The following is a 17,858-nucleotide window of genomic DNA, read 5'->3' on the forward strand; positions in this document are numbered from 1 at the left end:
GTACCTTTGTAGGATCTCTGCCTCAGTTAGTTGGAATAGGGTGATCCTCTGCCTGTAGACCTGCTCCTCCCTTCTCCAGACCCTCTCTCCTTCTGCCTGTAGCCGTAGCCGCCTCGCTATCACGTAGAATGCCGCCATTCTGGTCAAACTGTTGCATTTTGGGCCCTTTTTTATAGCCTGCACCTGGTTACCAACTGCTTTCAATCCATGGTAAATACCGACTCTTAAATACCGAATTTCATGCAAATTCGGTATTTTAGAGGTTACCTACATCTCAAGAGTCATTTTTACCATTTCTTATTTACCGAATCGGTAAAATTACCAATTTGATAAATTTACCGATTCTGTAAAATTCCGATTCGATAAAATTATCGATTCGGTAGTTTTTTTGACACCTACATCTCGAAATCCAAATACCGGTCGGTAACGGCCGAAATTCGGTATTCTCGGCCGTTACCGACCGGTATTTGGCTACCTACATCTGGCCCATAGTCGTTGAAAGGTCAACTTTTAGACAGTGTTCATGCTGATTTCAGCATTTCTTTGTCGAGTCATTTATGAAGCAAAGCTGCTTTTCAACATTTTGAGGCTTAGTGTAATAAGCATGACTACTTTACGAGTCCTTTTTAACTCATAATTGACTCTCACTGTTCAGATCAAATACTCCATGGCCAAACAGTTAAATCTCATGTTGGTCATAAACTGTTTCTCCAATTTGCAGCGAAGGAGGACATGCTCTAATCCTTTCATGGGTGAAATTCCCAGCAAAATGGGTTTTAACAGTTGTTATTTCCAGCAAACCTTTTTGGGACAGAAAATTCTGCAAATAGGTTTTGTTTGTTGTGTTCTCCAGCAAAGGGTACATTTTCAGCATTCTTCAACTGTAGTCAACACCATCTATCTAAAGTTTCATAAGTTAGTGAAAATGTAGTGAAAAAATTCTTAAAGCGAATGGAAGCATCGCTACTCAACTCTGCCGATCTCTCTTGAACATGGTCCTGAATGGTAACTTCAAAGACTCCTTAAAGTGACGTTCTCCAAACCGGTCCTGGAGGGCCGGATCCATGCCAGATTTTTTAAATAACTACATGTATCTAAATGGGGATATGCACAAAATCTGGCATGGATCCGGCCCTCCAGGACCATATTGGAGACCCCGGCGCTTAAACAGAAGGTTTGACTTGATATTTCAATGCATTTGACTGTTTCTTGGTAGAAAACTAGATAACTTGTGGCATATTTAATTCCTAATAAGGAATAAATATTAGTAGATGGACACTCTATTGAACCCAGGTTTTGGTGTATGAGTTATAATTTTGTATTTCCTAACGTGTATTTTATAGCATTCAGGCAAGTTCTAATTGTTCACCACATAGACTGCAAATAGAACTATTGATATTTTTGGAAAAGGTTTAGGTACTTAGCAGTTCAGCTTCAGGTTCAATGGAATCGAACGGATAATTAGGCTTAAGCAAATGTATACTTTCTTTCCTTTACCAACTATGTAACTCTTGCAAGTTCAGTCTTTTGTAGTTATAAATGACTGAGGTTAGGGAAAGCGGCTCCCAGAGTTCTGTTTGACTTGACAAGTTACTAAACATAAATGAAGCTTGGCAGTCTTTTGGGGTGAAAGTGCAGATGGTAAAGTTCACTGGAAGCATGGCTATTGTCTTTATATGAGCAGAGAAATTGCAGGGGTTTATTGACATCCAGTTTTCTTTGTGCACATGCACATGGCTGCCCAAATTGGAAGATCCACTGGTTGGTTGTGTGTGAGTGGCAAATTGTGGCCCAAATGGAGTGCTAGCTTTGGGTTGTGTGTGCCCACGTGTAGATTTCTCAGTGGACATTACTTTGGGATCTGTCTAAACAAACGGCTGAAGTTCTTGATTGCTTGACTGTGGGTTCTGTATGACTGGATCAATGGTAGGGTCCAGTAGAAGCTCAGCTCTGTGTTTTGTGTGAGTCGACAGATGGCTGAGTATATTTGGAAACAGTGGACAGGTTTTGGGATCAGAGAGGGTTAATTTCTCATTTCTGAGAGAAAATGAGTGATGATAACAGAAGGTTACTAATATGTTCCATGTATGTTGACCAATAGTTAGTACTCTTCTAATTATTTTCTCCACCTTGCCTCCTCAGGAGTCGAACAAAAAATAGAATGTGGTATGGAGTCCTGGGAACAAAAGAGCTACTCCACCGTACATACAGAAATCTGGAGCAGAAAGTTCTTCTGGAGGTGCTTCATTTTTCCTTGAACTATTAATTCTTGATTTCGAGTGCTCTCTTTGAAGTAATCTGTGATATTTGGTTTATACAAAGGATCACATAGGTGTGGTTCTGTAATGTCCCGAATGGGCAGCTCTGATAAAATGATCTTCTGTTTGTTACTGCTCTGGCTCGACTGCCAGTGTTGAACTATGGACCTTATTTTCATCAGCTATTCTTCAGGGACAGCTTAAAGCTACTCACTATCAACCTTTCATAACATACTTTATCCTTGATTCGGGGCTCCTGGTATTGAATTTTGAATTTAATGTTTTTGGCCAGCACTTTGAGACCCATGGGTGATATGTGCACTTAATAAAATCCTATGACTATGAATTTTCTGATTTCTGAGATACTCCTTTCTGGCATTTTTGAGGAGTTATGTGCTTGGAAAATAACTTTGTATTTCACTTGTGTTATTCTTTTCCATTCCCTCTCCATCTGGTCAATGTCACATAAGAGCAGTTCTGTGGACTGACGGATGGTTCTGATCCATTGCTTGACTTCTACTTGGAGTTATGTGCATGCTTTGGCAGCAACCACAAGCTTTACAAGTGCTCAACTTGATGGCATATACTGATAATTCCCTCACAAACCAGACTCAGTGCATATCTTCAGAAATCTCAGATTTCCAGAATTTGCAACCTTTACACAGCTAGGAAGCGCATTGTAGTTGGCACAATATGCATGGCAACTTTGACTTTTGGAACTGATTTAGAGGGTGCTTTCTTAACTATAATATATTCTGCATCATGCCAGTTGACCATCCATACCCTTAGACCATGCGTCACTGGAACCTGGCTACACAAATTAATTAATTTTTCTACCAGATGTTGTTCAGAGGAATTTGGGAGCAACATTATGGCCGTCATGAAACAGGTGGTTTCTAGCTCAAGGAGTACCAAAGCACCAGGCACAGCTCTCACCAAGATGTCTGGAACTTTCGTTCTAGACCCTTAAGTCTGTTTTAAATTTTAAATTTCATAAGAATAAGGCATGGTGTACCTGCTAGTCACTCTGACCCTACCACCACCCAACAGTTGATGTAAAAACTCAGTGATTTACAAATAGACTAAAATTAGTTTGGACTGGGATTGTAGACCATGATGTAATCAAGCCATATTAAGACAATTCTGATACCTAAAATAATGTAAATATTAGTTTCAGGTATATTTTCTAAAAGTAGATGTGTCTGTACAGTGGAAGACATTTGCATCAGTCGTGGCCAAATAAGCAAGTGCCACAATTAAGATTACCTTCTAAATCAGGCGTGTCAAGTCAGTCCCCCAAATCAAGCATCTACACGACATCTGATGCTGTAAGTTAAACTTGAATGCAGCAGATCAGGACCTTCCCAGCTCTTTTGATCATTGACCAACCACAGTTGTCAGTGATTTATTTGGTATGCAGCATTCAGCTAAACAGTTTGAATGTCAAACATCAGAGCTGTACTGGCAGAGGTAAGTACTGGGCCCACAATATTGGACGAAATTGTTTAGGCTTCACAACTCTTAAAGACGAGCTCTAGAAAACATCTGGTGCCATGGTAATGATATTCTGTACCCAAAGTAAAGACTCGCAGTAATTTGTGCCCTTGAATGAAGCTGTGAAAACTTTAAAGCTAACTTTGTTTTGGTGTTTTCAATGTGAGTTTTGAGTTTTTGTTTCACATTAGCAGCTTCTGAGGAAATGGGGGGTATTGTACGGTGTTGTGCACCTCACCATGTGATACACTTTCCAACTCCTTAAGGTCTGTTAGGCCTGGCGTCCTTGGCATGGTTTCGCCTGTTTTTTTGCTTCTGCCTCCTGTATTTTTGACGGTATGCTGGACTTTATTTTTGCTGGATTTTTATTTTTAACTCTGTTCACTTTACCATTGCTGATCCGTGCTAAAGTGTAAGTGCTCCCTGTGAAAAATATGATTGTGATTGATTATCCAGGACTGGCATATTTGATTTACTGGTAAGTCCCTAAGTGCGCTGTATGTGCACAGGACCTGTAAATCAAATGCTACTAGTAGGCCTGCAGCACTGATTGTGCCACCCACATGAGAAGCCCTGCAAACATGTCTCAGGCCGGCCACTTCATGTCGACCTGGCAAGTGCACCCACTTGCCAGGCCCAAACCTTCCCTTTTATTGCATGTAAGGCACCCCTAAGGTAGACCCAAAATAGCCCCATGGGCAGGGTGCAGTGTATCTGAAAGGTAGGACATGTACTGGTGTGTTTTATATGTCCTGATAGTAAAATACTGCTAATTTTGTTTGTGACTATTGCAAGGACTATCTGTTCCCTGGGGTATCATTGGAGTTGCCTTGTCACAATTCTACAAGTGTAACTTCAATTGGGAAGAGATAGAGATTTAGAGTCTGGGTTCCCTGAACTCAGGATTCAAAGACTCGTCTTTCTGTGAGGGTGGTTTTTAAATTGTGTGTTTGAAAATGACACTTTTTAGAAAGTGGGCATTTTCTTGCTTTACCATCCTGCACCTCTGCCTGGCTTTGGAATCCACATCTGGTTTAAACTGACAGTTGGGCTGTTTGTGCATTCACTCTAGACAGTCACACAAAGGGAGCTGAGGTGTGCCCTGCATATCCTGACTGTTCATCACCAGACTGATGGGCCTTCCTGAGCTAGAGTGGGGGTGCGGAGTTGTCGCTGACAGCTGAATATAGCTGTGCCTGTCCTCTCACAATGCTGTCTCCACCCCCATGTAGTGTGTCTGGAGCCAGGTGAGGCCAAGGCAGGATCTGTGCACTACAGGGACTAGCCTTTGAAGTATGCCTACTTCAAAGTCGGAAAGGGGTAAAAGTATTTGACCTGTAACCCCACATTTTGGATCAAGAGGATATTCTGCCAAGAAGATCTGGAAAAGCTGTAGGAGGAGAACTGCTACTCTGCCGTTTGCTGTGTTGTGCTGGCCTCCTGCTTGCTGCTTCTGTCTTGGGCAGATGAATGACTGGACTGAACTTTCCTATCCTGCTTATCAAGGTTCTCCAAGGGCTTGTGTGTGCTTGCTTCTTGTTGGAAGGCTCAGGGCCATCAAGGACTTTATCTGCAGCTCCCCTGAACTCCTCTGCTGAGAGTTCGGACCTTCCAAGTGGTGCCAATTCCATTACTGGGTCCATGGAGGTGGTTTTGCTGCTTTAAAGGACTAAAAATCCATGCATCGCTCTGTTTTTCCTGCCACAAGCTTGACATGCGATTGAAAAACCAATGCATTGCTGCTGTGCGGTCAAAAAGAATGGACGCAGCACCTGTTTACGGCTTTGAAAATCAACGCAGTGCTTGTTTAGTCACCACATCGATCCAGCGTGCATGGATTTTCCATACATCGCACCTGTGTGCCAAGTCTCCAGCGACGCCATAAGGAGTCAAGGCTGCGGGCAAGAATTCTCCTTTCAGTAAGGAATCAACACAACACTTCTCCTCTGTGTAGCAGAACTGATGCTTTCATTCCCCTGGGACTCAGAAATTGACGTATCGCTTATGTTTTCCAAGGCTTCCCTCCTCTGTGGCTGTTTCCGTCTCGGATTTTGCTGCATCAAATATACTTTGTGCTAAAATCGATGCATCCATGGAGTTCTATGGGCAACCGTATGTTTGATTTTTGTTATTTGGTCTTGTTTGTTTCAGATAAAAAATTGGTTATTTATCTAAACTGGTGTGCTGTCCATTTGTAGAGTTTTCACTGTGCTACTGTGTGTTTTATGTACAAATGCTTTACACATTGCCTCTGAGATAGGGCTGACTGCTCGTGCCCAATTACCAAGATGGTGAGCAGGGTCCCTACTTGGACAGGGTGCATACCACTGACAACTAGAGACCCTCATTTCTAACAAGGGCTCCTACGTTTCATTTGTCAAACCTTCAGCTCGACCCCGGATATCTGTGGCTCTGAGCAGCAGTGCTACACAAAGGAACAAGTGTAAAGAGTTTAACCAGCAGCAAAACAATTGTCGAAGAAATGCACCAAAGAAAAACCAACCATTAATTAAAAATATTTATAGACAATACAACGAAAAAGATCCACCAAAGGAATCTGGAGATATAGTACATCAAAGCATTTCACTCAGCCGCAAACAAGCATTGACACTTAAAAACATTTCCTACAAAAATGTGTCCTAGTTACCTCCAGGGGAGAAGCAGTCTTCAAGCAGTTCCAGGTGCTTTATCCTCAGTTCAGTGGATTTATTTTTTTTGATAAACAAATGTTATTGAATTTATGGATAAACAAATGTTATTGAATTTATAAAAAATTACCAGCCAATCATCAAGGTTCCATAATTGCAAAGGAATGCATACAATGATCTGGACAATCCAAAGGACAAGTCCATACAAATCAAAAGGACAGCATTTGGAGAATCCCCTACTAAACTAAACAAAGCCCCCCAACCATTACCCCAAACCCTGCGATACTTCTTGGGGCAACCACATGCTGCATACATTGTTTTCTCTTGTGCGTCGCACCTGTCGACCCCCGCCCACCACTTCCCGGCAGTGGGAGGGTCAGGACTTTTCCAAACAAAGGCTATATCCCTCTTCGCCACCGCCATTGCAGTAGTATAAAACAGTTTTTCATGTCTGGAACCGTCCAACCCATCTGTGATGCCCAGGATCGCATGCTTCGGATCAGTTCAGTGGATTTCTACGGAGTGGTCTTGATGCTGACACTTCGGGATGTTCAAGGATGCTGTGTATACTCTGCTGTCATGGAGGGGTCTTCCTGCAGGGATTCCTTGGTCCACGATGGGGGTGAGGGGGCCCAGAGCAGAGGTTTTGACGTTCCACAAGGTCCTCTTCAAATAGGTGTTCACGAGTCACGCTAGGCGAGAAGGGATCATGGTCATCTTTTTTAAAATTGGAAACTGCTTTTAAAAATACTTGTTTTTTTAACTGCTGATGTTTAATGAGCTGAGTTAAAGCTCAGGGGGGAAAGTTGTTATTTTTTAAATTATTTTTTGCACACACACGTTGAGCAGACATCTTGGGTCAGCGTTCTAGTTGCTGGACCCTGGTCGGGCTTCATAAGAGCCAGATGACGTGGCCGCGCAGCAGTAATTGTAGGTGTTCACAAGTCACGTTAGGTGCGAAGGGTTCACTGTCATCTCTCTCTTTTTAAATTGAAAACTGCTTTTAAAAATACTTGTTTTTTAATTGTTGATATTGAATGACCTGAGTTAAAACTCAGGGGGGCAAGTTGTTCTTTTTTAAATTCCTTTTGCACACGCACTTTGAGCAGCCATCTTGGGTCGGCGTTATAGTTGCTGGACCCTGCTCGGTCTTCATAAGAGCCAGATGACGCGACCGTGCAACGGTCGCCAATGCAATTATCTACAGATAATTATTGCTATAGCGCGGAGCAGCTCAGACAGTTTAGTACAACCCCAAGATCGAACTGTGTCCATTCCATCATTCCTAGTAGTTAGATCCTGGCTTTGTGCATTGCCCATTCAGGCTCTGTTCTCTGTTTTAATATTTATATGGCTTCTCTTGCAGACATTGTTCTTCCCTTTGGGGTGCACATTGTGACTTACACCGATGATCCCCAGCTGGTTGTAGCACTGAACCATTCAGAGAAGGCCTCTACTGGCCTTTGTCCTTGTCTTGAAGAAGTAGCCAAATAGATGAAACACTCGCATTTAAAACTGAATGGCGACAAGACTGAGCTTATGCTCCTTGCCAATCCTTCTCTTTTTAAAGCGGACACCATGTGGCCAGCCTGTTGGGTCCTGCACCTGTCCCTAAGTCAGAGATAAAGAGCTTGGGCTTTTAGCTGGACCAAGACCCTAGCTTCAAATTCCAGGCTAGGAAGGTTGTGGCCTTCTGCTTTGGCATCATAAGGATGCTCCCTAAAGTGGTCCCTCTGCTCCCCTTCCAGGCAAGAAAGCTTATGGTCCAGGTTCTTATTCGTTCACGTCTGGACTAAGGGAGTGCCCTATCTCTTGGTGCGCCGAGTTCTGTCCTTGATAAACTCCAAACAGTGCAGAACTGCACCACAAGGATTCTTTTGGGGATTCCGAACCGGCAGTCTGCAAAACCCTCCATGAAATCCCTCTACTGGCTCCCTGTTCGCGAGAAAGTTCACTTCAAGGCTTTGTGCATTATCCACAAGATGTTAGGAGGAAAGGGACTAGCGATGAACTCATCTATGGTCCAGCCTCATCGAGCAAACAGGCGGCTGCGCTCAGATGAGTTATACTTGGCCGCTTTTCCCAGAATGAAGAGGGCCAGAAGCAGCAGCCGGTTATTATCGTACAATGCCGCCAAACTGTGGAACTCCCTCTTCATCTATGAAAGGAATCCAATCATCTGGCCTTTCGTAAGTTGCTGAAAACGTGGCTCTTTCCTAAGTGATTCTTGAGGCTTTAGTTTAACCGCTTCAGCGATGGGATGCCTCCGGGTAGCTACGCGCTCCATAAGTGCTGTTTCATTCATTCATTCCTCTCTGGTCTGACCGAAGTCCAGTCACCACTGGACTATCAGTTATCTAGTCTCACAGTCATATCTTTATCTCTGCTGTAGCTTGCATTCTGGGTGACCAAGCTGCACTCCTGAAGCTCTACCAGGTCCACAGACTCTGGGCGGTCTGTTGGACCTGGTCCCTGGCGCTGCACCACAGCGGGCGACGATCTGGTCTACCACTTGCCCTTAGCAGGCTTCTTCAGCTGTTGTGTCCCTATGCTGCGAACAGGAGGACATTCAACCGACCCTTGGAATCTCTTTGCTCTGGCTGGGCTCTGGAGAAAACTTCTCCTTGAGCAGGACACAGCAGGCACAGTCCCTCCATTTCGCTAGTCACTAGTTGTAGCCGGCACATTCCACGTCAGTACAGCTTCTCTTAGCCTGGAACTTGGTGCAACAGGGCAGTCATTCTTCGGACCTTCTTTCCAGTCCAGTTGAAATCTGAGTTCAGGTTGTCGGGGTTGCCCTATTTATGTACAGGTAATGTCCTCAGGTTAGGATGCGGTTGGGAGCCAATAGGCTCCTAAGACGATACATAGACATTGCAAGTGGACAGGGAAGACATCTTAAGTATATGTACTGGACACTGGTGATTACGAGTTCCCCAGTTCCATGATGGCTTCACTGGAACCACAGATGTTTGGTATCAAACTTTCCATAGTAATAAACCCACACAGATTCCAGTAATGGATTTATTAATACATGCAGCCAGAGGGGACCTTTGAGGTACCCTCTGAACCCTACTAGTCCACTAGTGTTCTGGCTGACTGATACAGTTCAGCCTGTCACCACAAACAAGCTTCTGACCCCCTAGGAGGTGAAAGCCCCGCTCTCAGAGGTCAGGAACAAAGCATGCTCTAGCAGGCGGTGGTTACACCTCCTCCAACCAGGATACCTAGCAAGCAGCATACCAAAGCCAGAGGCTTCAAAGTCTCTGCCAGCTTTGATAATGCAACCCTGGCATCCCCCAGACCTGAGAGATGCCAGCCTTGTCCTGAGGCCTATTTGGGACCAGGACAGATGGTAAATTAGTGTGAGAGTAGGCATGGAGCACAAACAGGGTAACACACACCCCTAAAATGAGCTGCCTGATTCTCCCAGTCTAGGAAAATTCTGCCATCTCGGTGATGGCAGAATTTTGGAAACTGGGAGAGAGTTATTTCACTTCCTACAGGCAGTGGTCATATAGTGGGCGTAGTGACCTCCAAGGGTAGGTAGGTCATTGACTACTACTCTTCACTACCCTAAATGTAGGATTTGGGTGGCCCATTTACCCAGAATTTCAGATTCTACTGACTAAAAAGAAAATGGGGTTACTTCTTTGGACTATTGGCAGCAAACCGTGCCTGCCGCACAGAGTTTTGACCGTTGCAAAGACCCGGCTGGTCTGGCAGCTGTGCATCCTCCACAAGTTCCTGAGGGTTGCCAGCACTTCACCAAGCAGCCAGTATCTCCCTTGGGGTAGAGGAGCTACTCGCCTGCAGGCACCGACCGCGATGTCTAGTTGTAAAGAAGCTGCTGTCCACCGGATGCACGAAGCAGTAGCTGCCCAGGAGAATGTCAGCACACTGAAAGAGGTCAGATCCATCTTTCTGCCAAGTCTGAAGACGCCAGTACCTCCACGAGCCTTCCTGTACCAATACCCGGGATACAGAAGTCCTTGCCGCGACCAAACCTTGTGTGAAGCCATGTCCAGGCTCCAACGGCATCACTGATGACAAGCTGACAAGGGACGTCGGCTTTGTAGAGGCCAGCACAGAGAGTGGCCCAGCTGTCCAGTTTTTGTCCCCCTTGTAGGCACGACCGAAAACTTGGAGCACCTTGACGCACGAGAGTCAGCCTGGTACATACACTGCACCTGAGTCACCCTGCACGGGCCTAAGGGAACCAACAGTTTCTCTGAGCTCCAGACTTGTTGCCTAGTTCCCCTTTGCATCCTATTACCAAGTGCCCCACCCCTTTTCAACCGCGTAGCTTGAAAGGTTACTAACCCATCCAGCACGTCTGCAACTGGACTCACCAGGACAAATATGACGAATCTGCTGGTGGAAATTTGGTCCTTGTCCCTCTACGACCTCCCGACTGAAAGGGGTCCCATGGAAATGTTTTGCAAGTATATGTATGCAGTAGATATTCTTTCTCCCATAGGAAATCTGTAAAACGTCTATTCTGAAAAAGTACTTACCTATTTATAAAGCTCTTGGTTTCAAGATGTATATAAAAATTAATGTATGACGTTACAACGCATACATTCACAACGCATATCATCACAACGCAGCTTTTACAAAGCAAAATCCATTACAACGCATGCTATTACAACGCATGCCATTACAACTCAGATGATATTACAACGCATGCCATTACAACGTAAGTATAGGTAAGTATATCATTTTAAAAATATTTATTTATTTTTAATTAAATTAAAACATTTTTTTATTTATTTAAATACATTTTTCAATCTATTTATTATATTTTAATATACTATTCTAACTCCAGGGGCTTGTAATAGTAGGGTAAGTGTTGGATAGTGTAGGGGTTAAAATTACTATTCTAACTCCAGGGGGGTGTAATAGTAGGGTAAGTGTTGGATAGTGTAGGGGTTAAAATTACTATTCTAACTCCAGGGGGGTGTAATAGTAGGGTAAGTGTTGGATAGTGTAGGGGTTAAAATTACTATTCTAACGCCAGGGAGTTTGATAAAAAAAAAAAGTACAATATAAAAAAATAATTTTATTAAATTATAATTATACAAATATTAACTTTAATTAAAATATTATAATTTTTAAGTAAATGAAAATGAAAGTAAAATAACATTTTATTTAAATTAAATTAAAATTAAATGTAATAACATTTAATATGGAGTTAGAATAGTAATTTTTATTAAAATATGTAAATTATTTCAAATAAATTAATTTATATTTTATTTAAACAAAATGAATGGATGGTTGTAATGGATCTTGCATTGTAAACGTTTTGTTGTAATGGGCGTGCGTTGTGAAAGTTGCGTCGTGATGGTTGTTTCCCTATAAAAATACCTGTTATTTTTCTGAATTGGTATGGAGCCCCTTTGTTTTTGAGTGTGTGCAACAAAGGTCTAATTCTCCTCTCTGATAAGACTGCTTGACTACACTACCCTAGATAGATCACCTTGGCATTACTAGAACAATCCCCTCTCCACTTATAAGGGCTACCTGGACTCCTTACACGGCATACCTCTTTTAGGAAACTATATAAAGAGCCAGCTTCCTACACTTTCCATTAGAAGTGTTTTTTTTTTTTAATGAAGGCCAGTTCCATTCAATGGCAATTTTAATGGTTAGTCCATCGACTTTTCGGTCTCCAGGCATCTAAAATGTACTTGAGACCATCTTTAAGAGAGTGTGTCAATGTTAAAATACATTCTAGACTCCTTTCAGTAAAATAGAACCTGCATGCAGAACATAACAAAGAAGAAATTATTACATTGTGATAAAAACAATGAAATCATGAAGCACGTCACCAATAAAACTATGATGCAACTCAACCTGCAATCGGTCCTCAAGGATGCATGCAGCACCTAGAAGAAGTGTGGGAGACTTAGGGCCTGATTACTATCTTGGCGGATGGTTTACTGCATCACAATGGTGATGGATATCCTGTCAGGCGAAATCTAAAATCCCCTAGGATATAATTGGGATATCCATCACCGTTGTGACAGAGTAACCCTTCACGCCAAGATGGTAATCATGTCCTTAGTCACAACAACACAATGGAAAGCTCCCTCACTCATGAAACCACATAGTGGAAAGCAAGACCGTGATTGACATACCGTTGTGACTCAAAATCACAATTTAATGACACAAATACTGTGCAAACAACTGAAAGCGGTGTAGTGTTTTGCACTATAAAAGTAGTGGCTTACATCTACAGAAATATTACGCTAAATGTGTGTAAAATACTTCTAGTTCAATAATGTAACATCACCTTAGTGCAAAATGTTACTACTTACAATTAATATATTCCTGTAAATGCAGCCAACCAAAGGGCATTAATGTTCCAGATCAACTCAATGTAACAGCAAACCTGATCAAGACAGACAGAATGGATAAACCTATGGTCATGAAATGACCTAAGAGAGTCAATGTTAACTAATTCAAAGCGGGACTTAAAAAAGCTGTAGAACAAAGAATTAGTAAAAACAAGAAGCACAACATCCTAAGTCTTTCAGAATAAATATTCAAAAGTTATAAGACCAAAACAGCTATACTAGCATCTTAACTTTATAAAGGAGGGAAACCAGTCCTCATAATCTACCTGTGTGTGCTAACGCTAGGGGCAAGGGTATAAATCCACCACTGGCTACGAGTGTTAGCAGGAAAGTGAGAGGTTGGTGCTTGATAAATCCACGTTCTAAATGGCCGCCATGACAGCCGATCAGCGACGTGCAGACCTGTAAAATGAAGCTGCCATATTGGAGAAATTTGTTTGACTAAATGTAGTTAGACCAAAATAGCCGTACTCGCGTTAAACCCCCTCTAATATGAAGGCTTCATCTGAGAGACCATCACAGAATACTGAAAGCAGTTAGGCAGTTTGTTCCATGTCTGAAATTATTGAAGCATCATACATGTATAATGTAACTTTAGCACAAGTAGCAGAACTGATTTACCGGACAAGCGCATTCTGTCTGGCTATTGAATTGAGTGTGGCAATCTATACAGACAGCCAGTATTGTTTTGGAGTGATACATGATTTTGGACAACTGTGGTCACAAAGGGCTTTCATGACATTCTCTGGTACTCCGATTAGAAATGGGACATACATTTTTAATCTGTTGAAGGCGTTGCAGCAGCCTAAAGAAATATTGGTGGCACAGTGTATAGCTCATAAGTCTGGTCATGTCATAGTCACATTGGGCAATAGTTCTGCTGATCAGACTGCTAGATTCTGTGTTCTTGAAACTGTCTATGAAATCAAAAGATCAAGAACAAGGGAAAGAACACAGAAATATAAATCTGAGACAAAAACTGGATAAACTCACAAGACAAGTTGTTTTTTGTTGAAACCAGTACCAGCAACTCTCAGTGAGCGTAGGGAAGAGGTACCAGAGGATGAAAAGAAACAGTGGGAAACAACTGGCAGTAAGAAAGACTATAATGACATTTAGGTAACTTCATATGACTAATATGTACTTTATATTTCTTATAGAGACTTTTAGCCACAGATTCCTCACCTTTACAATATTCCCCAGTGGTCAGACTGGATATGAAAACTTTTCGGCAGTTCCTCTGCGTTCCGGTAGTTGGCTCAGTGCGACTCTGCACTGATGCCGTCCTGCTCCAGAAATTTGATCCGTTCCTATATAGGTCCCACTCCTGCACGTTGATGTCAGTGCTTTTCGAACTGCACCACTAGCCGCAGATCCGGAGCACTCTCTCATCTCTTTGAGACTTCCTTTACCTCTTCAAAATTGTAAAAATAGTGTGAAATGGAAATGTCACCTCCCAAAACTACAGGTTTTAAGCCTTGTAGGAACTATCACAAACAGAAGTCTTTGACAAACCCTCATCACGTTTGCCTGTGGTGTTTGGGGTCAACTACTATACAAAAACAATTGAAGGGAGGGTCCTAGGGAAGGAGTTTAAAGACCTGCAAAGGATTGTAACCCCAATCTAACAATACAAAAAACACAAAAAAATCCTTGGGTCTAAGTTATCTGAACGAAAGGACGCAGAAACCGAAAAGGCACTAACGATATCCCAACAGACCTAACTGGGGGAATAGACCCCTTAAGGACGAAATCCCTCACCCACCCATAGTGGCATGCTTCATTTTTTGTGATTCTCCTCCCAAAGGCAAAACCTAGTTCCTCTGAGGGCTACAACCCCCTCTCTGAGAAGGAGGAGCACAGGGATATTTTAGTCTGCTCTAACTGGATTTTCTAAATCCACCAAATGAGACCTTTAGTGTGGTTGAGGACGCAGGGCAAAGAAAGAAATAACGTGGGTGAAGTGATACTAAAACTAGGTAGAGAGAAGTAAATATATGTTTTATTTGAAATTTCCCGCTGCCAGGATTAAAAAGCAGCGCACCAGCGCTATGGATTTAAACCGCATGTGTGAAGTGAAATATTTTGGTCGACATGTTTCAGCCGTAAAGCCCCATTCTCATGCAGGGCTTTCTTCAGGACCTCAAAGATGCTGCTGACACAGGTTCGGATAATGATTACGACGCTGGTGATGAGATTGGTCAGCCGTACCATGAAGAGAATTGGTATGACAAGTTGTAAGAGACTAGGAGCTTGACAGCTTCCATGAATCAGGGCTCCTATCACCCTCTAGTCCAGCCACTGAGGAGAATACTTCCTACGACATATGCATATGGTGGCCAAAGTTCTTGACCTCCAGCTCCAGACCTTGGAGGTCAAGACCATTGTTTTTACAAAGGTCCTTCAGCAGGGCAAACCTCCACTGAGCTTCTCTTACCTTTTAACAAGGCCCTTATGGACACCTTGTTGGGGGCATGTTCCAAACCATGCTCTGTTCCCCCTGGCCAGCTGCCAGATTGCACCACGCCACTGCCCTGCCCCAGGTTTGCGCACATTTTTATCTCACCCCTCCCCTGAAAGCTTGCTGTTCCAGGTGTCTTCTAGCAAAATTAAGCCCAACACATTCCCATCAAAGCCCTCTGATTGCTAGTCAAAATGGGTAGAAACATTCAGAAAAAAAGGTCTTGTAATCTACCAGATTGGCACTACTATATGTGAATGTCAGCTGTCTGCGAGGGCATTATTCCCACGCATTTTGGGATTCAGTGGCTCAAGTCCTCCCAGATGTTCCTGATGATCTCTGACCTGTCCTCACCCGGGCTATACAGCACAGTGAAGACATTTTCACAATTTGTTGCTTGGACACTACTGATTCCATTGGGCCGACCATTGGCACCAAAGTCGCTATTCGGTGACATTCTTGGCTGAAGTCTGCCTGTATTTCAGGTGATGCTCAGTCTTCCCTCATGGACATTTCATTCAATGGGACTCGCCTGTTCGGGACAAGGCAGACTCAAGGAGAGCAGGGCCACAGCCCTGGACTTATCTGCCCCACCTGTCCAACTGCATCATCGCTACTCCTCCTTTTGCGGCTTCCGCAGAGGTATTCCATACAGCTAACCAATCCAACCTCTACGAGGTGCCTAGCAATTTTGCAGTTGTGGCTGTGGTGTCCACCACCCCCACTGTCAAGGTCAGTGGAACCTTCCACTATCTTTCCAGCGACCACAATGCACTATCTCTCCATTTTGTGGCAGGAAGTGTAAGCCCTTTTGACCAAAGTGGCTATTGAGATACAATAAATAGATTGTGGTTGTTATTCTTGCTACTGTCTGATGTTCAAAAATGACAGTAGTATTCGCCCTATTTTAAACCTACGCCCTCACAACACCTTCCTCTGAAAGAAAAAGTTAAAAATGCTCACTCTAGCCCTGTGTTGTCTGCCCTCAATCCTGAAGATTAGATGGAGACGTTGTACCTGCAGGACACCTATTTCCATAAACCAGTTCTTTAGGCCCATCGGGGCTACCTGCGGTTTGTGATGAAACAGAAGCATTTTCAGTTTGGCGTGATCCCCTTTGGCCTCACGAGTGCCCCTCGGGTGTTCAAGAAAGTAATGGCTGAAGTGGCAGCTCAGGGATGACAGTCTTCCTCTATCTTAAGGACTGGCTGTTGATGGTTGGCTCACCCTAGGCAGTCGTCAACCACCTCCAGGCTACAGCGAACCTCTTGTAATTTTCACCATCAACGCGCCAAAGTCACACCTGACTCTTCAGATGCTCCCCTGCAGCTGATACATGTGTACCAGGTTCGGTTCCATGCCTTTCCTCCGTGAAAGAGAGTCCATAACAATCAGACTATGGTCCGATCTTTCAGCCACGGTCGTGAATCTCATTGAGGTCTACTCTAAGAATGCTGGGAATGATGGTTTCCTGTTTCCTGCTGGTGGAGTACACCAGGTGTCTGGCTCTGTAGTGGGATTCGAAGTCTCAGTGAGCTCAACAGCAAGGGTACCTTTCTGACCACTTTAAGATGGCAGAGAAGATGGCAAAATATCTGTCGTGGTGGTCCCTGAACTGGGATTGGGTCAGTGGCAGACCCGTCTCCCTTCCCCACCCAGAGCTGAAAGTCGTGACTGATGCATGGCTTATGAGTTGTTGTGGCCTTCCATCCATCAAAGAGAGGTTGGTAGAGGTGCTCACCGTCAACACCACCGCCATGTGGTAATGCAACAAGAAGGTCAGGGTGGGGTCATAGACCCTGTAGAAAGAGGCCCTGAGCATCTGGAAATGGATAGACCACCAAGGAATATTCCTGGTAGTGAACCGCCTGGCACAATCATTGAATGCCAGGGTGGGCAAGCTCAGCTGTCAGTGCCTGGTGGATCCTGAGTAGCAGTTACACTCGATTGTGATGCAAAGTCTCTTCCGCAAATGGGAAGAACATTGGCTCCATCTATTTGCCATTGCTGACAATGCGTAATGTCAGGACTACTACGTGTTGGAGTTTCCTAGGCACCTCTCACTAGGAGGCGCATTCCGGCTCAAGTGCAACTCGGATATGCTTTTCTGCCGATACAATTCTGCCCCGAGTTCTGAAAAAGATCAGGACCGACTGAGTTCAAGTCATCCTGGTGGTTCTGGATTGGGCACAAAGGGTATGGTATACAGAACTCCTGGGTGTAACCTTAACCTCTTCCATGCTCATGACAAGGTCAGCTCGTCATGCAGTACACTGGAGCTGTGCTAATGACGAGCTGACCTTGTCATGAACAATGGCTTTTGTATATGTTCAGCACCCAGCGGGAATTGCCTTAGCATTGAAGGTGTTAAACATCTGTCCCCCAATTAGGCTGCCCCTCTGAGAGAATCTGCTGTCGGAGCAGCAGGGCAAGTTTTACACCCAAGCCTTCATGCTTGGAGATTGAGTGGCAACAACTGAACACCTTTGACCTTCTACTGAGGTGGCTGATGCCATTGTGGCAAGAGTATCTCGAGAAAACTGTATACGCCTGTTATTATGACAAATTTGTGGCTTGGTGCAGTGCTCGGCTAATAGCCAACACTCAGACACAGTTTTTTGACATTTTGTTATTTGTT

At 43.7% G+C, this 17,858-nt stretch overlaps 1 protein-coding gene across 6 annotated transcripts in view; it reads left to right on the forward strand.

The window, feature by feature from the left end:
• DGKD (diacylglycerol kinase delta) overlaps positions 1-17,858 on the forward strand; it is a 977,235-nt gene that overhangs the window by 652,819 nt on the left and 306,558 nt on the right. For all 6 annotated transcript variants that reach the window (XM_078666032.1, XM_078666033.1, XM_078666031.1 and 3 more), the window contains one exon: positions 2,143-2,239. In XM_078666032.1, coding sequence (XP_078522158.1) covers positions 2,143-2,239 — 97 coding nt within the window. The remainder of the gene's footprint in view (positions 1-2,142; positions 2,240-17,858) is intronic.

This window comes from Lissotriton helveticus, chromosome 11, assembly GCF_964261635.1.
Source record: "Lissotriton helveticus chromosome 11, aLisHel1.1, whole genome shotgun sequence".
Classification (NCBI taxonomy): Eukaryota; Metazoa; Chordata; class Amphibia; order Caudata; family Salamandridae; genus Lissotriton; species Lissotriton helveticus.